Source organism: Pseudopodoces humilis, chromosome 21 (genome assembly GCF_049639895.1).
Source record: "Pseudopodoces humilis isolate 2021_Gansu_Grassland_sample_001 chromosome 21, ASM4963989v1, whole genome shotgun sequence".
Classification (NCBI taxonomy): domain Eukaryota; kingdom Metazoa; phylum Chordata; class Aves; order Passeriformes; family Paridae; genus Pseudopodoces; species Pseudopodoces humilis.
Genome location: NC_142220.1, coordinates 5,562,719 through 5,587,250, shown reverse-complemented (window position 1 = coordinate 5,587,250; position 24,532 = coordinate 5,562,719). Strand labels below are relative to the sequence as shown.

General features: G+C 39.4%; 1 protein-coding gene across 5 annotated transcripts in view; it reads right to left on the bottom strand.

The window, feature by feature from the left end:
* The window catches only part of SPAG9 (sperm associated antigen 9), a 58,094-nt gene that overhangs the window by 31,546 nt on the left and 2,016 nt on the right, over positions 1-24,532 (bottom strand). For 3 of the 5 annotated variants that reach the window (XM_014255838.2, XM_005526715.3, XM_014255839.2), the window contains exons 2-4: positions 20,033-20,153; positions 9,203-9,273; positions 2,694-2,788 (exon numbers count right to left, since the gene is read on the bottom strand). In XM_014255838.2, the coding sequence (XP_014111313.2) occupies positions 2,694-2,788; positions 9,203-9,273; positions 20,033-20,153 (287 nt within the window). Of the gene's footprint in view, positions 1-1,860; positions 2,049-2,693; positions 2,789-9,202; positions 9,274-20,032; positions 20,154-24,532 lie in introns of those variants that run through there. The other 2 variants (XM_088065569.1, XM_088065570.1) reach the window with 2 other exon arrangements.

The following is a 24,532-nucleotide window of genomic DNA, read 5'->3' as shown; positions in this document are numbered from 1 at the left end:
GTTCATACCTGACATCGCTTTTTTTTTCCAGATTAGTTTGAAAGAAATTTTATAATAAAACATATTTTGATGTGTTGGAACAGAGGTCACGTGAATTGCAAGACTGTACAGTAAATGAAGTTTGCAAAAGAGACTAATTTTGGAAACTAAGGTTTATTATGTGAATGTCTGCATGAAATGAAATAATTGAAATGAGACTGAAGCTATTTCAATTTATTTCACTGCTTGTTGAGCAGAAAGCAAAGAACCTCTTCTGCTTTCCCAGTGCCCAAAAACATATGAAAATGCCACGGTAAGCAGAATGTAAACATGTATTTTAAAGGCCTAAATTATTACTCTGAAGTGATGCACTAAAGCATTTACAGGAACCTTTAAGAACTTTAAGGTGATCAGTTCTAAGATATGACTAGTGTTACAAAATAGAAACAATTCTTCTACCATTAGATTCCTTCATCCTAGATTTTTATCTCTTTTTTTAAATTAATGAAGATTAAGAAAGTGAATTCTAATTCGTGTAATTCCTAAAGCAAATTAGAAGAGCAGGAAACAGCATAGTTTCCCTAAACCCCTCAAATCCATTAAATACTCCAGGGGACCAAAATCATGTTACAAAAAAAAACCCAACAAAACAAATAAAAAACAAACAAACAATCTATTCCTTAAACCTTAGACTTAAACCTTAGTCTTCTTAGACTCCTAAAACTTAAAAATATCTTATAAGTTACCGAATATGAAGTTCCATTTTGGTTTTGTTTGGTTTTAGAGTTGGGAAATATTTGTTCTGGGTTTGGGTTTCCCCCCCTTTTAAACAAACATAGCCTTACTAACTAGATCAATCTATAGGGTTTCAATCAAAATTTATTTTATTTCTTCGTATTTAAATATTCAGTCAAGTTTTTTATCAGCTACTGGTATAAATTGGTATTTCTTTCATCTAATGATTGCCTTTAACCTTTGGAACATCTCTGTGCTCACAGACCCAAGTTAAAAGCAAATTACCATATGAAGTCTACATGCATCGTTAAGGAGGAAAAAGCACATAGCTGTTCAGAGAACACTAATTTCCAGCATTTTTCCCATTTAAAATAAAATTTACTATTAAATTTATAACCACAGCTAAAACATGTCAAATTTTCAGGCCAGAAAGGTGCATTTTATAACTTTTCCAGCTGTTTTCCATCTGTAATTATAGTATTAAAACATGTCAAGGCTACTTCTGGCCACAATATTCTAATGCATTTCTGTCTGCTACTGCTCCAAGCACGTAGGACAAACAGAACATAACCTGGTGGGGGAAGACAGCTGGCAACTTGCCATACAAGTACAGGAACAGAGGAGAGGGTAACATTTGGCTGAACAATAGTGAATAGGCTTTAAGAGCTCTAATGCTTAAATAATGAAAGACTTTTTTTCCCCACCAACCAATAATCAGATTTTTTGATAACATTATCAATTAATTACTGTTGTTTTAATATCAATTGATCTTACATAAGCCTTTTGATTAAAACAGGTGCAGTTTAACAGTACAAAGCCTCAGACTGCATACATCTATGCTGCACAAGATCAGCCAAGTACTTGACAATACACTGAACGTGAGCTTTATCCCTGACATTAACATTGCAGCTTTTGCAGCAGGTTACAATAAACTGATGTTAAAAGCTTTGCACAAACTAGAGATACATAAAGTGACCTAAAATAAAAGGCAATGAAAAAAAATAGATTATGTGTCTGTACATAGACACATTTACAACAAAGCCTGACATTTATATATAATTTACTTCTCTAATTCGTTTGAAAAAGCAGAACAAAGTAGGGGAGCAGCAAGAGAACACAAAGACAGGGTTCAGTGGGTCAGAGTACCTGAGGATCCTTGGGAGGTTCTGCGTCAGAGCTGGCACCCCAGTGGAAATGGAAAAGTGCACGAGCAGCAGAACAGAGAGCGACACCAGGATGGCCGAGTTAATGACCACCGCCCCGCCAACGAAGCCAAACACAAACAGCAGCATGCAGCCCGGATTCATGGCGCTGTGCTGGCATGGTGGAACGCCGGCTCTGAGAAGGCTACGCAGGGGCCAAGGGGGGATCTTTGTAGGCAAAGTCTGTCATTCAGCCGCCACCACAAAAACAATGCCATCAGCAGCAGCAGTGTTCCACTCTTCTGCAGCAGCTCCAGAGCAATGACATCACCGCCCTCCTCCCCCTCGCCGCTCCTCGCAGCATTGATGCGGTAGCGCAGAGGCACAGCCAGCCCAGGAGTGCTTCTCCCTCCTTCCACGAAGGGTTCAGAGGCTCCAAAGCCCCCAGATCTGCATAATCTGTTCCCAGCGAGCCCTGAGGACGAGCAGGGACCACGCATGCACCTCCAGTGCCCCGCACACAAAGACGCAGCCAGACCTTGGCGGTGCTGGGACAGCCACTGACATTTTCCCTGCCTGCCCCAACACCAACACTCAAAAAAGCTGAAATTGTTTAAGGCTAATTAATGCATGAAGTAGATCTCAGTGCTTAGCAGCACGACAGCAAAAGCCTCTTTCTATGGATTTCTACGTTGTTCTCTTACCGCATTGCAATCGTACAACAAATCTTTCTGATTCAGCCAAACCGTTGTTGTAGGATTAAAGAACAAAGTCTTGCAAACACAAATGAATGGAATTTTTTCTCATTTCAGGGCGAGAGAGCAATAAATAGCTTACCTAATTCTACTGTGTGTTGTGGATTCTAGCTGATCACCCCCTGTTAGCTGATGAAGTTTGGTTCTTTCCAAGTGCTCCATATAATTGTGTATCATCTGTTTAAAAGGACAGAAACGGCAAGAAATATTTAGTAACACGTACTACAACTGCACAGTTCTTGACCAATATATTCTCCCTCTGTAATGCTAAATAGTAAAAGCATTTAGAGACATTAAAGAAATAAAGAAGCAAAATTATACAGTGTGTAAAACCACAAATCAGAAAAGTCCATAATAAATTAAAAATTTTGGACAACTTCCTTGTACCTTCATGCACAGGAAACATCCTAAGGTTAAAGAAAGTGAAAGCAATATTTCAAACATGAGTTTGGAAAAGAAGTACCATGTTCAAATCCATTTTGGAGTCTGAGACCTCTATGTCCAGCAGATATTAGCATTTTTTACATGATACATAATAGGTACTGTAGGTCTAATCACAAAGTACTGTGAAGGTCAGACAATAGGCTCCTCAAATATTAAACACTCTGAATCTGCAGACTAATAATCAGATTATTTCTGTAGGCTGAAATAGGAAGTCCCCATTTCTCCTCCTTTTTTCTTCTAAAATACAAACAAACTTAAGCTTTCTGTATTTTCTACAAGGGAAGTTTGGTTTTAAATTATCTAGGCTGACATCTCATTAAAAGGGCAGAATGGGTGTGGATTTTTAGCACTCAAGATGAGCTCTGCTTGCTCTCTCTTTCTCACAAGAGACACAAGACAACATGGTACTCGTGCAGTCATGACTTAAGTCATATAATATGACTTAATCTATAAGTCATGACTTATTTAATGAGTCCTGACTCCCATGGCCAAAGGATGCTGCTCTCAGCAGGTAACTGATCTAGGACATGCATACAGAAAAGGACCAGGTATCACTGCATCATTCCAAGGGCTTCATTTGGACACACATCTCTGAACCCAAAACTGGGTAAGCCTGAGGAGAAGCCTCATGTGCAATTTGGTATTTTTAGCACTTCCAACATTCACGTTCACAGATGAATAGGGCTCTAGGAACAATAAAGGAAGAAAAATCACAGGTGTACTGCAGAGCAATTTAATGTAATTTTTTTTTCCTGAGACATATTCAGGTCATATCTTAACAGCTTCCTCTAGAAAAAAGAACCAAACCTATTCTTTAAAACTGTAATTTCTTCTGCTATTCTACAAAGGGTATACAAACACTTCAGATTACTGATATTACCAAGCATTTGTACAACTGGTTCATATAATCTTTTCTCTTGGGAGCAGCTGCACACATGAGTACTGAACTCAGCAGGACCTGGAAGCCTACGTTTACATGTTACTCTCAAGACAGGTTTGATGTATCCAAGTTTGACCTTCAGATGCCACCAACCTCAGCTAGTGCCAGCTTCTCAAATGCTGCTTGTCAGCATTAGCTACATAGGAATAAATATTCTTAGTTTCAGATTTTTCTGATCAAACAAACTGGCTTAAGACATCCTTGACTGATGGATACTCTACAAATCAGTAATTCATGTTAAGTGCCGGTTACATACAGATGTTGGTTTTCCCAGCATTCACCTGAACTAATAAATATAATTCAGACCAGAAAAAAAATATCATGCTATTTTCAGAGAAGCATTATATAATGTACTTGGACTGCTGTCAAAAGCTTACAACATTTATCCTCCAATAAAACACACTGTTTCACCAGACCATCCCATTTATTTTCTGATTGTTAATGCTTGCTTGCACAGAGGCAAACAAAAGGACTGAAAGCTCCACCTTCAACTATCCATATTTGTTTTTTTCCATTTTAACCAAGCAGCCAGAACTATGAGTTCCAATTGTTCCTTTGCACAGTTTTACATAAATTTATTATAATGCAGACAGTTTAGAAATTCCAGGGGAGGGGAGGAACCCCAAGAGTGCATAACTTTGAAATGCACATTAGACCATTCTGTATCCTGTTCATGTATTCCCTCATCACAGGAGGAAGATATTGCTGACCTGCCTACAAACACTCTCATTTGCAGCACATCAATTGGTTTCTCAAAGTAAAATATTAAACAGCACAACTGTTGTATTTTCAGTCAGTGAACAGAAAATGAGTTCTAGTACATCTCCAGGGAACTGCTACCATATGGGAAAAAAGAAGAGGGTCAGTAAAACCCATACAACTTTCATATTCTGCAAAGGAGATGGTTTTAACCTAATCTCCGAGTCTGTTATTTTGTTTCCTGACATGTCTCATCACATTTATTACCCCACAGAGGCTGAAGGGCAGGTCAATTTAAAGGACTGTTCAATTTATATTGTTCTGCAGCTGAAAATGATGCTGATAATAAAATAAGCAAATCCATAGATTGCATACTTCAACACAATGCATATTAGCTATAGGAATCCAAAAATAAAATGAAAAACAAAATGTGCAGAGCTGCATGGCAACTTAAGATTCACAGACTCATCAAGTTCTACGTTCATGTGCAGTGCTGCACAGCAATTTCTCCACAGATCCAAGCTATATGTGCCTGTGGTGTCCAAAAATTCAGAACAGTGGTACCACCATGTCAAGCACCCACACTCTGCCTCAACCCAGGGTCCCAAGGATATAAGTTGACAATACTGGAATAGTGTCCACAAGGAAGAGTTCCTCACCCTCCCTCCGCATGGGATGGGGAGCTCCACAGCTGGTGCTGTAGAGTCATAAGAAATGGTGTGTGAATTCCCAACTTCCATAAACTTAAATTGAAGGTTAAAGTAATAAATACTGCAGCTTCTTGGGAAGTAAGCCCACTCTAACTGCTCATCTGCAATAAAACTTTGAAGACTCACTCCAAAACCACTGGGATTTGAACCAGATGACATTCAAAAATCTTCTCAATCTAAATGACCATCCAGTCTTGGCATATCCATGAAGTGCCATTCTGATCCAAAAACGTGTCATGAATTAATGCACTAGAATTCTGAGGGCTCAAAATCTGGTTAGAAGTTCTGCTGTTTTAGATTATTCAGCTGTTGAAATAAAAAGGTTTTAACATTACTGACAATTTAAAAATAGACTTAAATAGATTGAATTGCTCTCCACTCAGCACAATTTTTACTGACATTATGCTGGAGGACAGATGATAAATAATTGACTATGTCTACCCATCTTCAATACAAGCTGCAGTCAATATTTAATCATCCATAAAGTTTCATTATGGACAATCGGCTCTGCTGCCTGTGAAGTCCACAAGTATTTTGAATACAACCAGTTGTCCCAAGGAATACACATCACAAACAGAGCACTTCAGCATTATTGTAATTAAATACATTCCTCAATTACAATTACCTGAGGGGATTAAAGATAAACTTGGAACTTGGAAGAATTACCTTAGCTAAAGCATTTCACAGATCAGGTGTTAACAGTTTTAAGGCACATGTACAAAAAACAACTACAACATGCTTTTGAACACATTACAGCATGAACATGAAATCCATTTTCCCTTTGAATGCAATGTCTTTCCACCTCATAAAAATACTCAGATTGCTTTCCTCACATGGCACATGCCAAGTTTTACAACTGCAGAAGTGTTACAAGGTTTATCTACATCTTAAACTTCAGCACTCAGTAGAAGTCAATGAACATCCTGGCACTCATTTCAATTTCCACTCTTACAAATACAACCACTCCCAATGTACACAAGCCTGGCATTTGTTACAAACAAATGTGGATATGCCATGTTGGGAATGTTGTTACCTGCACCTTTGCCTTAACCAGGTTGAGAGCATCTCCTTTATACCTTCCTTGCCCTTTTACTCCTCCTTCCTTTTTGTGTCACTGCTATAGCTCCCCCGGAAAGGTTTTAGTAATTCTTTGGCTGCCAGACCAGGCTCAGTGCTACAGCTCTTGTTGCTTATCCTGCAGATCCAATCAGGCTGGGCATAAGCAGCTCCTCCCTTTGAGAATGCGCACACAACTGTCTGTATATAGATCTTTCTCTGTCCCACATAATCTAGATTTATTGAGATAACAGATATTTCTAGAATCTCCTTGATTTCAAAGTCCTAAACATACTTCCATGTAAGTACCTTTTTTCCTTTCAGCGTTTGTGGCGAGTTTCTCACGTAAGTAAAAGCACCATTCCCACTGGAGAGCTTGATGCATTTTTATCCACACACAAGACGGTGTTGCTGACAGATACGTAAGTATGTAAGATGTTAAATCCAGGTTTTATAGATCAAGCTGTTAATGTTCAGCATAAGGCTTTAGAAAAACTATTTGCTTGAGCTGATATCCAAAGTCTAATCTCACAGACAATGTGAGAGCTGCCCATGCTTAGTTATAATTGTAAATAGACACCTCCATTAGCTTTCTCTTCCTGTCTCCAGCCCAGGGACTTGTTGGGGATGTGTTTACCCTAATGAACCTGACAAAGTCCATTTCCAGTGCTGGAGCCAGGCTCACTGTTCTGTCACGTTGTATCAGTGCAGAACACTGAGAAACTTCCATGACCCAATTATGCTTCATTAAACTAAGCCCATATTCTGTGTGTCAGGGAAAGATATCGAACCACCTCAGCCTGGTGTTCCCCATAGAAGAAAAATAATAACTTCCTTAAATAGAGAAAAAAGGTTTATTTTGGAAACCTGTGCAGAGAGAAGCCACAGGTATCAGTCAGTTTTCCAGCAGATCTCAAGTATTGCTTTGCCTCAGTTTCCCAACTGAGTAATAAACATAAAAGCCTTAGTCAAGCCTTTAAAAAGCCACTGCCAGTTATGAAGGTATGCCCTTTAGCTCTGCAGAAAATAGAAAGTAAGATCCTTTACATCCTACTCAGCAGACAAAACCACCCTGAATGGTTTGCCCTGAAAGAGGCACCAGCTGCAAAGGCAAAAAAGCAGCAAAGGCAAAAAAGTCCTCACCGGTACAAAGAGCAGACAGGTCTGCTTTTATCCAGGCACAAAAACAAGCCAGATTCTATAAACAGAACAGTATTTGAGATACAAGAGGCAACTGAGAGAATTCCCTTCTAAGTCAAAGAGCAAAGATTCAAAAACTTTTGTGTTAGACCACTGTCAACTATTCTGCTTTCCAGCACACCTCCCTCGGTTGTATGATTGCTTCCTGCATCTGGTCCTTTATAGTCAGAGAAAGATGAAAACAAGACTTTGCATAGTTAGATTCCAGAAGTTCCACCTCAGCAACTCCAGCACACTGCTTTGTCACTCATCCCATCTGAGTGTTAGAGTATGATCAGCACAAGATCAAAACCCACTGCAAGCACAGGAAAGACAAGGAACCAGAGCACTGAAGTCTGAACATGTTCAGGCTGCTCCATCCATTCTGTTCTGACCAAACATTTTATCCTCAGGTTCTCATACCCTAATCCATTTAAAATCAAGCCAGTTAGCCCAAGTACAGTCTTAGTGGGAGTGAAGCTTAATGGGATATCCTGCACTCACACCAGCCAGCACACCTCCCTCTCCAGAGAGCAGCAGGACAGATACTGATTTAACAGAAGGGTGAGGGTAAAGCCTGTCCCCAGAGCTCTCCCCAGCCAGGGCAGCCCTGCTACCTCTGCATCTGCAGCCACCTCATTGCTGGGCAGGCTGGTGCTGCAAGTGCAATGCAGACCCTGTCTCTGGCAGCCTGAGCTCCAAGGAGAACTCCCAGCTCACACCACAACACACACATTGTGGAGAGGGATTGATTCAGCTCTCTGCTTTACATCCCTGGTGGAACTCCTCAAGGTGACTCAGTTTCAGCAGGTCTTGGGCCATTGGGACTGAAAATGGGTGACATTCCCTGGGGTGCTGAGCCAGCATCTTTGCTGGGCAGTGAACTCCAGCAAAGGCAACCACAGACAGGTATGGAAGGCTGAAAGGTGGGTATTGTGAAGGACAGATACAGAATCTCAGGTCAGGAGTTGGAAGAGAAAGACATCCAACTCTGAAATATTCATCAGTGAAATAAAGAATAAGGGGGAGTGGGAGGTAAAAGGAAACAAATAATGAAGACAGAAGAGAGAAAAATTGCTAGAAATTAAGATTGCATAAAATGCAGTCACATTGCATCTTTAACATGACATCTGTCAAAGCAAGCATCTTAGAGCTAAATTAAAAAAATAAAAATCTTGCTAAATGCTCTGTTCATTATTTGGTCAATTGAAATAAAAACAATTGCTATTTCAGTAAGTACCAAAGATGGATCACTTTTAAAGACATCAGTGAAATGAACTCAGAAGGAAAGAAGTATCCCTTCCTAGTAAAACATGGAAGAAAAAAATTTTAAAATTTCTCAATGTCTGACAAAGCTATAAAAATTACAGATGTGCAATCAAACATTGAGAAATAGACACTTTGATGTGAATGAGGAGAACTACATCAACAAATGAAGCCTGGTTACAACTTGGTGTACAAACCAAAATATTCAATAATGTTCCCAATTGCTCTCAACACCTGGTTTTCCACAGATCTACATTTTTACAGGTACCCCAAAATCATCTTGGTGTAACAACCTACCTCTGTATGTCTTGAATGAAGTGCATTGTATTCCTTCTTGAGTTCTGCCTCCCGCTCCTCAAGTCTGCTAACTGGAAGAATAAAAAAAAAAAATTAAAACTAAATTTAGTGTTCTACTGAGACTGACTTGCCTAGGACTAAGCAAGCAGATCAGAGTATTCCTAGTAGTGAATAGCACAAAGCAGGATAAAAAGTATGTCAGTGTTTGTGTTTTTAAGCTCTTATCACAGAGCTTTCTAAGTACATCAAGCAGCACAATCTTACAATTTGCATTCCCCCTAAAGAGCCCAAGTCCTATTTTCCTCTGCTGATTACTAGGCCAGTGAGGGGGGATTTTTCTGTTCAAGGCCAGTTCACTGCTCACCCCAATCCAGATTGTTTCACATGGAAACTGCAGGAAGAGTCACTCAATCCCAGATGAAGCCATGGGCTCCAGCTAAGGTCCTATATCAGTTCCCTAAAACACAATTTCCAGAGGTGTTTAACCAGGACAAACACAGACAAGGTATTTGTTAAAAGAGGTTCAAGCCCTACGTGAAACTAAGGTTTCTGCTGCCATTCACTCACACTTCACTGAGCATTAAGGCAATAGATTTAAAGAGAGAAATCGTTTGAATACTTCTGTAGGTATTCCAAGAAATTAAAATACATCTAGCAGATTTAGGAGAACTTTAGACAGCAAGTTCTTATTAAAGGGAGATGAAACAAACTGAGCAGCTCAGCTCATCTCTGCTATGTTTCAGCTCAGAGGAAACTGAGCTGAAACAAACTGTGATATCCCAATGCAATTAATTTGCAGAAAAACTAACAGAATTCAGAACCTTCTACACACAACTTATTGTGTCATTCAAACACAAAACATTTTTGCTGCTTAGATGTGAATTCCATCTTTTTATTCAGTTATTTTTGAATACAATATTTATGTGACATAAACATGTATCAAATTGTGTAACTGAGCTTATTCTACTTGCTCTGTTTAAATATCCCTGGGAAAGTTCAAATGTATAGTTCCATGTTTCCAGAGAGTCATTGCCAGACACACATCAGCTGAAGACAAATGCTAAGATTTCTCTCTACCATTTGCATATTTTGATGTTGCCAACTGGGTCTCCTGAAAATTAATTCTCAATATACCATTTATTTTAGGTCTGTATTTTGGCACAGTATTTTATCATAAGTATGTTTTAATGGAAAAAAGTCTTTGCCCAAGTCAAATGCTGGTACCAAAATACATAACTGTCTATTTCGTATAAACATTCTGAACTCCTGATCTAATCTTGCTCTTAAAAGGACCTTAAGTTCCTTGACACAACCTCTTGCATAACCTATAAATATCTGGCTAAACTATTACATCAAATATTATTTAGAACATTGCCAGATAGAATGATTCCATTTCTGCCCTATTATCGAACGGAACAAAAGCTCTTTGGATCAAACAGCAGCAAGGGAGGCACAAGTATCTATAACACAACACAGAGAAAAAGGTATTTTACAGCACAATGCATGCATCTAAAAAATACATAAATGATGGAGAACACTACTGAATGGAAGAGTTCAGTTGACTGTTTTGAGGCACAAGGTATTTTAAGTCTCCTTGTACACTTGAAGTGCAGTTTTATGGAAGCCTTTGATAAGAGACTACAGAAACAAGAGTCAGAACTTACAATTAACAAAGCTATGATGTGACAGACCATATTTTATCCACTGTCTTTGCCTGGCATCCTAGTCATGAGTTATGAGATGTTAAAAAGCTGCCCATCAGATACTCAGCAGCTCCCACGTGAGTACACCATGCCCAGGTGTGTACCACAGCTCCCAGACAATCTCCCTCAACCTTTCCACTGTGCTAAACCTCCTTTGGGAAAACAGGAGATCAGATAGTGCAAACTGCACAACTGATGGACCTCATGTTTGCTAAACCAGCTCCCTCTCCAACAAACAGTGTCCAAAGAGCCTCCCCACTGCTTCTGGCCTCACCTGGAGCTCCCACACAAACCAGAGTGATGCACCCAACATTGTTCAGTGAGTTTGTGTCTAGACAATGCAGACAACTCCAGGGATGAATTCTGCAAGTGGATATTGGGAAAGTACTCAACAGTACATTTAATGAAGATTAACACCACATCAGGTGTTACCAACACCCTTCTTTGCAGCTGCCCAAAACCAGCCTTCAGGAAATCCTCAAAAGCATTTCCCACTGTTATGGATACAACACACGCTTGCACAGGGGTTGAGGTTCCATAAAGAAGCACACCACTTTCTCCATCTGTGAAGAAAGAAATGTTTTACAATGTTTTAAAACTTTAATGGCCCAGTTATAATAAATAATTCCTTGAATCAAGTCATTGAAGACAAATGTACATACCTAGTGATGCTGCATATTCAAGGGGGATATCTCCATTAGATCTGACCACTGTTTTCATTAGGTACAAAGGTTAAAATGATTACAAGCCCAGAAAATGATGCAACTGATATTATGCATTTTCTTCTGGAAGTCATTTCCAGCTGTGCAATACATTACACTCCTAGAGCTGGAAGTTTCAGCCAGAAGAGGATGTATGCTAAGCTACATACCCTCAACAGACACCACATCAACAGTCCTCAGAACTGGCTTTTTCAATACCAGCAGGATGAGACACAGCACCAGAAATCTATTCTACTCAAAATAGGCCTCCCATCAAGATAAGATCTTGCCAAAACAACCAACAGAATACACTTTCTTTTTCCAGTTAAACACTGTGCAAGAGATCAGATATTCCCCAAGGATCAGAGATCACCACTGACTTGAACACAGAGTCAGAAGAATTTTGAAGAAGACCACTAGATTCTCACCTCAAAAACTTCGAGAAACTTAAGTCACTATTAAAGGAACACTCCCACCATCAGTAACAGAAAACTAAACAATAGGGCAAAATGCCTTTCACTGGCACCCAGAAACACATTTTAAACTGAATTGTCACTAGTTCCATTTTAATACACCAACATACAAAGGAGTGGAAGTCTGGCCCTGATAACACCCCAGGTGGAATGGGGCTCTGTGCTGGCACTGCCTGCCACATCCTGGGCGTGCCGAGTGCCAACCAGATATAGTTCCTATCAGTTTGACTTAAGTAACAATACAAAAATTCCTCTGATACTTCAGTCTCAGACTTTTTTGCACTAAGATGTCAAATTCTTATGGGTAGCTGATAAAATTAGTTTGATTATATATATCCTAAAAGGAAAAGTATCCATTGTCTCTGTTGCAACGTGTCTTTACAAAGCCATTACAAAGCCTTGTTACATCAAGGAAGATTTTACATTGCAAGATTATATTGTTTAAGATAATACATGTGCAAAATAAAACATTCAACAAAAAAGCTGCACTACTCACTCTTAGAAGCTTATGTGTAAAAAATTATAAAGGTCTTCAAGCATCTTAAGTATGAGCATGAAATGCAAATATTCTAGTGCTTTTAGTCTGATGAGAAGGCAACCCTCTGGAACATCACCACAAATTCAAACCCAAGGCCTAGTGTGAACTTCTCCAGCACTGTCAATGTTCTAACGCTTTTAATGACCCGAGATACCAATCTTGATCAAAGTTCTCTCACAGAAAACCAATTAAGCCTAAAAATGGGAGATTAAATATAATAGTAAACTAGAGAAACTGGAGTTTCTGTCTCCTGACAGCATTATGAGGAATTAGGCAGCCAAGCTGCCCACCCTGCCTGTTTGAAAGTCAGAGCTTACCTCCCAAGTCTGATGGCTTTTACCAAGTTTGGAACACCCTTCATCTGTATGTTGTCCTCTGCCTCAAACTCCTGATAAGCCTGAGGGGGAGAAAGAGAAACACACCTGCTAGAATGGAAAATCCAACCAGTGTGATGCCTTCAAGAGGAATTTCAAGTTCCTCCTACACAAGCCAGGATGGAGATCCAGCTCATTAATGAGCCTTTCCTGGCACCAGGACTGTCTGAAGACTTTCCTAGGACAGCTTTCATCTGGCTCTATTTCTTAATGCAGGTCCCACACCAAAGTTAAGATGTAGATCCAGAAGGACCTTATGACCTCCTAATTAGTTGCCGAAGACTACACACATCACTCATGGACTGAAAAGAGGACTGAGCTATCAAACAAGTGTTTAAACTGGAAGTGGTAAGACCTGTAAATCAAACCAGCACAAAAAACCAATTTGTAAAACAAGCGAAAAATTCAATCCCTTGACAAGACCAACATCTTCAAGTAGCTCTTACTGTGACCTACAGGTCTAGATCTCAGTTTAATAAGTAGGGCACTTGAAATTATGAAGATAATTTAGTTGTCAAGAATGCTCTGTTGATAGCAAATATCAACACAATGGTCTTATCCCTGACATTTCTGGACTGTTCAAGTTCGCACTATGTCTCAGGCACACAAAATCCCTGCAATTTGTTACCAAAAACCTGACACAAAACTTTAACAAGAAAACCAACAAACTCTTTTAAACATTCTGCCACAACATTTAATATAAAGAAAACCACATGCCAGGACATTGCTCATATATGCTGAAACTCAATCAAGAATATATACAAGAACCTTCTACACAAAATCTAGTGAAAAATCCAACTTCTTGCCCAGTCTCTGCACAAAGAAGCGTTTCACTGAGAAAACCTTTGATTGACTGCTTTGCAAACAGTGCAATGTTCAAATTTTGCTATTGAAGCAAGTCCTCATCTGAGAAAATACACATGAAGTCAGTGTGGACACAGAAGCTTTAGCAGACGAGATTTGTTTTTAAAGCCAGTGAAAACTCAGGAATGTCATATTCTAAGAGATATTTAAAGTAATTTTCTTAATTACTGCAATATTTTTGAGCCACAGAATCACTATAACAACCAAACTCCATCACATAAACTACAATACTCCCTTATTTTAAAAACACACATGAGCAGTTAATTATACGCTAGTGGATTTCAAGCTTTTTTCACCACTTTTGTTCACGTATATTAACAGCTAAGCTTAAAGCAGGGCAATCACTGCTCTAATTTCCTGCTCCATTTTATCTTAGCCTTGAGTCCTGCAGCTTGGCTTGGTGCCTGCTCTGGAGCCAGCTGTACCCCCTGCACCATCTAGTGGGCTGCTGGCTCCCAAAACCACACAGACAGCAGGTCTTTGGGAACAGCTCTGGGCAGCCAGGAAAGGCAATTGGAAATGCAGAGTCAGTAGGAAAGCCTCCCTTTCCAGCACACCCCAATACTTACACTTCTTACAGAAGGATTTTTCAGGTGTAGCAACTGATGCCTGAGGCAGTGTAGCAAAGGGCAGGGGGAATCTGCCTGGTAAACAAACCTGAGATAATGATGGACATCATCAGAAATGAGGAACATCCCCACTGAGAACACACTAGCAAACAGCTCCGTTTCACATCTGCTAATCGAGAAACACAAGAACTCAAGCCATTCTGTTCCCCCTTTGCTGGAAATCAATTAGTTCTGCTGCTGTCAGTCTGTGAAAATGAAGTAGGAACAATCCAGACCCCCACTGAACAAACCTGAACTTTTCAACTTCCGTCCAGGATCTACTGAAAAGCTTTCTTGTGTTCCTTGAAACAAACACCAGCTGAGCCATCCCTAGAAGCAGCATTTACTGACTGAGCTGTTACACACCAGTTTAGTTATTCACATCACAATCTGTGCAGATACACAAATCAAATCTCAAAACGATTTTCTGGGAAGTTTTTGTTTCTGTTAAACTTCACAGCTGAAAGCTCACATCAGAGTCTTCCTGTTAACTACAGATCCACATGAGCTGCATGATATCCCATGTGCAGCGGTGTCTCAGATATTGGATGCCTTCAGATTATCCATGAGTGGCTGTCTGCCTGGGTGTACATTACAGCAATGCTGGTGTCATGAGAGCTCAGAAGAAAATCAAATATCAAATAACATCTGCAGGAACATTTGCAACAAAACCCAGTCTTGCATTTTCTCTTGAAGCCAATGGAAGCAATAGCTCTGTTTAGCTTCTGAGAAAAACAAATGTTTCTAGGTCAGCTTCTAAAGTGTTTGTCTCATACCCCAAATAAAACCTCCAGCAAGCAATAGCTGCACAGTGTCACCCAACATGGGAAATATCATCCCAGGAGTTGTGTCACATTTACAGCTCCAAAACCCAAGAGTTGTTTCTTAGGATTATATCTGTTTGGGGTTTGTTTGCTTGTTTTGTTAGGTTTCTTTCACATATGTAGTTTTCCCCAAATGTAATCTATCTTGGGCACAAAGCTCAGGTTTGATAAACTCAAATATGTAGATATATCTGTTGCCTTGTCAAATGCAGTTTGTTATTTTGGTTGTACTTTAGCACTAGGCAGATCCAGAAAAGGAGCCAAATCTTTCAACTCCCAGAGCCCACAACATCCATCAGAAAGCACTTCAGTCATGCAGACATTGTGTTTTTCAGCGTCTCTAATGAATAAGTTACTCCAAGAATGACTCCTCCAGAAAGCTTATGCCAAAGCTGTTCCATTCCTGTAGTAAGTCAGAATATACTAGTCATATTTTACTCCCAAAAATTTAATGAACTTACAGCCTGTAATACATAAAGTAAACTGACATTCCCAGAGAGAGAGGCAAGGAAAGAAACTAAAATAAACCTGTGTAGCTCCCTGCCAGGACTCAGTGGAACATCCCGTGAGCTGCGAGAAGATCTTATCCCTTCCTGTAACTGGAGACCGAGCACTAAACCCAGCAGTATCATGTGCCTTCACTGAGCACTGCTCAGCAAATGAGCTGTGGATCGCTATTACAAGTTTTTAACAACCCTCTGCTTTCCAGGTCCAGGATTGATTTGTCAAATATTTTAATGCTGCAAACAAATTACAAGTAGAACCAGGGGGTCTCACAACAGCAAGGACTTGAAATAATGTGCAAGTCAGGTATTTTCAAGTTCTTGTAAGAAATATTTAAGATTATATTGAAGACTGGCATTGCTCTCAGATACACCACTGCAGAGCAGAAGAATGTTATTTACTGAACACATGGCATTATCATGTTCACAGGTGCCCTCTGCTGCTGAGAAGGAAAACAATTACATGAATTCTAGATAAGTCATAAACCCAAAAATAGATATTTACCGACACTCAGTAAAAGTTTACTATAGTCCCACAGCAAAAACTTCTAAAAACTCTGCCTGTACCAACATATTCCTAAACAAATCCCCAGGAACTCTGTGCTATTTACCTTGCTTGACCTTCCACACAGCATGGACCCTGAGAGCACAGGCACAACCTTTCCCCCCCTCTTTGTCCAGGCACTGCTGAGAACCAGGCCACACAAGGGACGGGGGCAACCCAGGGAAAGCTACAACCAAGAGCAACAGTGCATCAAAACAAGATGAAAGGCTGGATCACAAGCCAAGGAGCTTCATCAGCACTGCACATTCCTGTGCTCAAGTAGAAGCTGCAAATCCTTACGCCTCTGCTCTCCTTTAAGCAGTTGTAATGTTTAATCAATTATCCCAGGGTGCCACATATTGCACCATGTTTTGGCAGCAAACTTAACTTAGGCAACCATCACAGCCCATCAACAACCAGTACTGAGTGCTACACCGCGCAGGAGTGGTAACTCCAGTGTATCTGCTCCCACCACTCGGGATTTCATCATCTGCTGGGTTCACAGTCCTCCCAGCAGTGTCTTGCTGTCATCTCTCCCTCTTTCCACCTCCTCCTGAAAAAGAACAGAGCGCTTCAAGGTACTTCACTCATCTGGCAGCAACTGTTTCAATTTCTGATGGGGGCAGGGGAAGAAGTCAGTGAACCACAAGAGCCCAGCAACTGGTTGACACATAATAACGTCCTGATTTCACTTCTGTAATTTCACTCGGCAGCTTTATTCCAATCTAACTGGTTGAATACACGGCTGTAGCAGCAATCCCACAGGGTAAATTTAAGTGCTAAGAAATACTTTTTTTTCTTTTGATTTAGTATGACAATCACTTAAGACTGCACAAACAAGTACTTAAAATTCAGGACATAACAACCGTATCTTCTTGAGCAATTTTAACTGGCACACAGGTTTAAGCACATACAATCAAGCTGAACTCAACCATGTAACTTAAGAGCTACCCCAGCTGACAAGCCTTCACTCAATGTTCAGCACTGACAATGTTCAAGAGAATGAGTCAAAACTTTCTAACCTTGTGACAAAACTTGTTCTCACAGGCTTTGCTTATTTGAGGAAATAAAACCAGAGCACAGGCAGCCTACAAGGAGCAAGAAGTATTGTAGGTAAAGTACGAGATGGAACCACGTTTTACCTGTTTTTCATTCTAATCTATTATTCATATCATGAACTGATGTTGTGATCTTACTCTGCACTCCAAAGCCAGGTTTTATTTGCTTACTTGCTCTATGCCAGGCATTTGCAACTCCCATTACCAGTGATAACACTGCCACTGTTTTGAGTATCAACGTGGTAACACAGTTGGCAATACCAGAACCTAATTTAGATGCACAGGCAGTACTATAGGAAGTAGAAGAGAAAAAGAAATATAGCTAAAAGACTTGGAGCTCAATTGAAGTGACACATCGGTGATTGGGATTGTACAACATGCCGGTTGCCTGGTCTATAAAACAAAACAAGGTAATTCAGTAAGGTTAAGCTGTTTTCATGACTATACACACTTATATGGTTTTCATAACTTAGAAATTTAGAGCACTAGAAAAACCACTTACATAATATTCATTAGATGTTCAACAAACGTGCTTATGTCCCCTTTGATCTTGCTCTGCGTCAGCAGCATATCAAATCTTCCCAAGTCTTTCACGTTGTCCCAGACGGATTATCAAAGCCAAGCATAAGCAAACTTAGTGTTTAACCCAGCCCTATTGTTCCTCCAAATATACAATTTTGCCATTACAGAAGGTTTTTCTCCAATAAAAAGATTGTTTTCCCCCCAATAAACAGATCTTGGAACTGTCTAAAAGTCATTATTCTATTACTAGAGCTTTATGTAGCTATGATAACTGTTTTTAGCAACATTACTGCTTACAAAAAACTAATTCTAGCAACCCTCAGTGTTTCTACTGGAACAACTGAGTTTCTTGAAAACACTTCCATCATTATCATACACACACACATATACATATAATGTATAAATAAAACTTTAAAATCATACATATATTTGAAGGTTTCAAAGCAAAAAGAGAATTTCACCCCAACAGACTCATAGAGCAATATGAAATGGTGATATCAATACATGGTAAATGTAATTCATATTAGAGAAACTCCAGGTATGCTGTCACATACATTGCCAGAAATCCAACTGATTTTTCTTTTTTTGTGCGACCACTTTTTTCTTCGGATTGCATCAAAAGAATAAAGCCATGGCCTATATGACAAGATGCAATCTTGACCCATAATCTTGTTGTCAGAAAGCAAGGTCTCCCATGAACATGCTGTTGGGCTGTGCATTTAGAGCACAGGCCTTCTGGAAACAGTGTCTTTGTTACCAAAACAGACCACTTAACACCTGCTACAATGTTTTCTTTTCCCCTCTTGTGACACTTTTAAATACAGACACAACCCCATTCCACAAGAATCGCAGGGCTTCTGATACAAGTCTCTTCAATTATCCATTTTGGCCTGACTTCATCTACAAAGAGACAATCCTAGGAAATCATCACCCTGGTCTTTGCTAGGAAAGATTGCTTTAAGTGTTCCCTCCTCCCTGCTTGCACAGAATCTGAAAATATTTGAACAGTGGATATGAAGCCTCTAAGGTTTGACAACACCATTCTGAACTGTCCAAATTTCAGTAAAATTCTGCCCTAGATGCCACCTACATTCATCTTAACACACTCAGACTAATACTCCTGCCCAGCTATAGACCCAGGCATGCCACTGAAAATTAAACTTTACAGAAACAGCGTTAGAGCTCCAGCTGGACAAGAGTTATAACTTGCTGAGTAAGGGGAAGGAAATGTGGCTGAGCAGAAATAAAGGAAGAAAGAATAGTGAGAAGGGGCTATTTTGATGATTGGCACTGCTTTTAGAAACTGGTCACCTCTCAACCTTGTCACAGTCTCACTTTACATTCCAGCAGGGTCCAGTAATAAAAGCTATATATTAACTGATGAACACACCAGTCTCACATCAACAGAAGGTGACTTAGAAGCTTGAAGTAGAAAAGTAAAAAAACTGATGATAAAGTTTCATTCAGTGACTGCGTGGCTGGATAAGAAGCAGCCCAGCAGAGTGTCTAAATTACAATATATGTAAATTCAAGTGTTTCAAGACAACTGATCACTCTGATCTTTTTCCAAAGCTTCCAGAAGTTGTTGGTTTTTTTTTTTAATTACACAGAACATCTCTAAAAAGGGAAGTGTTCTCTCCATACTTTTTTTTCTATAAAAACTGTCTCATAGAAATAAATAATTCAGCAATAATAATATAAAAATTAATGAGAATCACCATCAATGCTCTTCTCACCCCAACTGTGCTTCTAAACCTGAAGACTACCTTTATTTTAGCACAGACAATTGTTTAATTGGAAGAAGAGAGCTTGTTTTATCATCACAAGGAAGTAATCTAAGCATCTCCTGAAAAAGTTGCTAAATGTGAAAAAAGCACAGTCTAAAAGGCAAACAATACAAGCAGGACGTCAGAAGAATCAGATTACAAGTCACAAGCTTGTATTTGATTTGTTTGCCTTAATTCTAAAGAAAACAAACTTGCACAAGAGTTAAACTCAGTTACCTGTCTAAGTACAGGAATCAGAGGGCACAGATATTTAGAATATGTATTCATTTTACGGAACAAAAATTAAAATGCACTAATATCACTTACAGGGAGTGCACCGTGTTTTACTTACTTTGATCAGCATAGTTTTTTGCTTTTAGTTCAAGTTGTCGAGTTTGTGACTCTAATGCTTCCACTCTGGTCTGCAAGTCCTTTTTCTCTTGTTCTTGACAATCTTCAAACTCAATGAATTTCTAAACAACAAGAAAATAGTTAAGTTAGACTAAACAACTAATTACACATTTTACAGCAGATAGGAAGCAACAAAGCAGCCCTTCACAGTCAGGAAGGTGCAAGGTGGTTTTCAAAACAACTGAATACATCCACATTTAAACACAAAGATGTATTTTAGTCCAGGTCCATCAGTCAAGCACCCAGCCTAGGTTACACCGTGTAATAACTTTCATCTAAGTGCCAGCTACTCCAGAGAACCTGCTTGAGATTAACATAAATATGAATTATTTCATTATTGTCTAACTTAATGTACAACTGCCAACAGTGCATGTGAACACAGGGAATCTTGGTATCCTTAGTTTGACTGATCATCAGTGAAGTTTTCACCCATAAGCCACAACGGTGCAACAGGGACACACCAGCAGTAGTGCCAGCCAAAATTATTTGATATCTTTTCCATTCCCACCCAATTCTGCTATAAATTCTAATAGTTTTCATCAAGTCCTTAACAACCATCTACAATATGTCAACTGCACAGAAAACCCTGTGCTGATCACCATCACCTTGTTTCTTTGGTTTACCAACTTTGTGACCCCCCCTTTATTCTGGATTTCACTGATGAATGCATCAGTGTTTGCATTCCCTGACATAAAAATTACCAACACACCATTATATCAGCTTTAAAAGCATATTTTTTTATTATTTATCTTACCCAAAAAATCAAGAAATTCAGTGTGTACTGCTGGCACAAAGAATACTTCTAAAAGTCAGAGATGTTCTAGGTCATACAGTACTCTATGCTCTGCATTGCAAAGAGAAGACAAGGCCACCAACAAAAGTTATGCAGAAGGTTCATAGAACAGGGAGGAGAAGTAGACCAGAAACCTCTGCAGGAAAAAATCCCAAACACCCATGACAGTTAAAGAGGCAAAGGCATCTGAGGACAACACAGAAGAGACAGTGAAGGCAGCAACTCTAAAACAGTAATCTGATTTGAATATTTTTTCCTATGTACTGTTAGGAAAATTTAGTGGGAAAAATATTTCAAATGGTCACACATCAACTGTTAATGAACTATTGCTACATTTTAGCCATTGTGCTGTAGAGCTTTTACAAAAGCAGAAATTCATAACCTTATGAAAAGGGCTTCAGTTGAACAGGGTCATCAGAAGTTCTGCCTAAAACGTACTTCAGATGTAGAAATGCATCAAAACCTATGAAGTGAAACAAGAGCTCCTTTCAGACAAGCTCTGCACAGCTATCACAGGACCAGGAAGGGTGTTCATATGACTATGCTTAAAGCTAAACTATGACACAGTTGAGAAACAGCTGACATAGCCCAGGTAACTCCCCTTTGGGTGCTGCCATCGAAAATCCCACTTCAAACACAGATGTGCAGAAATCTTTCTACCCACCCCCCACACAAAGTTTGGGAATATTACTTAGTCAATGTAATTTGAAAACCTCAGTGTTTAAGCTGGTTTCATGTCTTCTTTGTAATAACTGATTCAACTTTTGCACCTTTTACATTCAAGTCATGTTTGGCCTATTCTTGGCAGACTCCCTTTTCAAGAAGGGCTTCAAAGTTTGACACAAGTTTGGCACTGGGGCTAAAGACCAACACAGTTTGTTACACTAAACATGGGAAAACATGAAAGAATTATAAAGCTGTAGCATCTTTGTTTAGTTGTTTCTCTGATGGTTTCCCAAAAATGTGTCATAGCTTGCTAAAGGCCAGGGACAATTATAAATAACAAACAGCCATTGAGAGCCATTAATGTCACAAAGCTACAGATAGATATAATTTTGTATTTCCTCTCAAGTTCTTCAACTGCAAGTGGTAAAACTGGTTTTGCCTGGAACAGTTTTGTTTCCTCCCACTAGTTTACCTTCATTTTGTTTAAGTTCAAATCTACGTTACTATACTTTAAAGCATTTCTGTAATTGCAGCTGAGTATTTTTCCCTCCCCTGCTGTAAACTATACCTAATCAGATCTTGGGATTGAGAACTTTGGACTTAGAGTATTTTTATTTGGTTTCATTTCTCCTTCTGGTGATAGTATAATCATAGACACAGCCCCAGCAGATTGATCATCACATCCTGACTAAGCCTGCACAAGTATGACAGAAGAACTAGTCAGATAAACCACCACAGCAGCCAAGGACAGGCTGAGCACCCTTATTGAAAGACGTTTTTTGGGGTTTTTTTAATTGACAATACACTCAAATACTGTGGCAGACAAAAATCTAGTTTTTCCCATTTTAAGTGACGTCCTGTTTGAGCCACAAAGATGTATCTTAAAACTCCAATGAGAAGGGTGAGAAGTGACTTTTTTTGATACCTTCTCTTTTTTTCTAAGAGCAAGCTGAAGGACACCAACCTGTCTTTAAAACAATCAGACTAGTTTATGTAAGACTACAGAAAATACAGCTGGAATAATCCTTAAGAAGCCATCCTGTTTCCAGGTTCTGATGCTCAGCACTGGATGTCTGGACACTAATTTTGATTAGGCTGTGATAAGGTGTAACACAGGATGCAATGCACAGCTCCTCCTACATGTGCCTGCTACTGAAACCAATCCTGTGATACCTTCATCAGCCATGTTTGGCAACTCCCATTTAATCCGTGCCATTTCCTCCAGGCAGGACCAAGTGTGTAATTTCAGACCTTTGTTCAACTTGTTCTTAAAGATCTCATATAAAAAGTGTGAAACAGTCCCTCACAAACTTAACTCAAAAATCTTTATGTAATCAATTGTAACCTACTTGAAAGTTTGCAGAAATCTTTGCAATAAATAAAAACTCAAGACTGCACAACAGCCCAGCACATCTGGAACCTTCTGTCCTGCACACAACCACTGAAGCACTCAGTACCACATTATCAGCCAAATGAAATATCTGTTCCTGTATCTGTATCATCTTCTGTCTCTTTACATCTTGTTTTCCTGTCACAGGACCCAGGTGCAATGCTGAGCATATCTGATGTCATGGTCCCACCCACTTGGCAACCCTTATTACTTTATGACAAGTCCTTCAGCAATGTGTATTGCAACGATGATAGATTCTCAGCCAATGGCAAGTTCTTCTTGGAGCAGGAGAAAATAGATCACCTGAAAAGCCAGTTAAGATGGACTTGGGACACAGAAAAATACATTAAAATGAAAACAACCTGATAGCTGTAAAATAGAGTGAAAGTTTTCTGTAAAATGCATCTCGGTTTTGTTCTCTCAAATGAAAAATACTTAAACTCTTAATGCACAGTGTTTACTCAACATACAATCCTGAAGAAGAAAGTTACCTCTGGGAACAGTAAGAAAAAGCAGACTTCAAGTTCATGCTATGATTTACACCAATTTTAGCGGTGGTAAATCCTTTTTCATGGTTGCAAAAGATTTCAAAAACACCTTAATCCCACCAACAGCAGAAAAGCTAAAAGATATCCTAATTTGGCATGGCTAAAAAGAGTAGATTTTATCCTTTTTCTCAGTGCACACAAAACACAGCCAGCTACAAATGCAAGTCTGAAAGAGCACACTGCTGCAGAAGTAACTCTTACCAGGGTATAAAATAGCAGAAGCACAAATGCTGGTTCCTCTCCTACTTTGTTGGGGCAGGGATTGCTACCTCACAGTCACCAAGTGGGAAAGTAAGAACTGGAAGCAGAACAGCAGAGCAGCTGGTTCTTCCATTCCTTCAGCGATATCAAAAAACCTACCATGTTAAAAGTCAGACAAGTGATTTCAAAGCAACTACAAAGACCAAGACTGTTGTTCTTAACCAGAAGGTTAAGAAGTAGGCCCAGAACTTCTGTCAAGGTGATTTTAAAAAAAATTAAATCTTTCAGAAATCCACAGGCAACAACTTTTAAGATGTTTGTTTCGTAACACTTTTTAAGCACAGGAAATAAAGAAGACAAATTACAAGAACGGGGAAAGGAGACCCCTGCCCAAATAGTAAACTATTTAATGCTCATTAAGATACTGCTGCAAATAAATTTCCTACAACAACAGACAGAAAGTAAAAGAAGGTGTATTGACTGTGCAGAGAAGCTGTGGCTGCCTCATCCCTGGAAGTGCTCAAGGATAGGTTAAACAGGGCTTGGAGCAACCTGGTCTAGTGGACGGTGTCCCTGTCCATGGCAGGGGTTGGAGCAACATGAACTTTAATGTCCCTTCCAACCCAAACCACTGTGTGATTCTATGAACAGATGATAATACATATGGAACTCAGCAGCTCAAAATTCTCCATTTTGCCACCAGATGACACAAGCAAACTCCACAACTAAAGAAATGTGCTAAACCAGCAACTTTTTGTTCAAGGAAAATAGTGTTAAATTTCTGTTCCCTCCTTTTATTTCAACCATACTGAACCCATGAGGTTATCTCAGCATCAGAAAAAT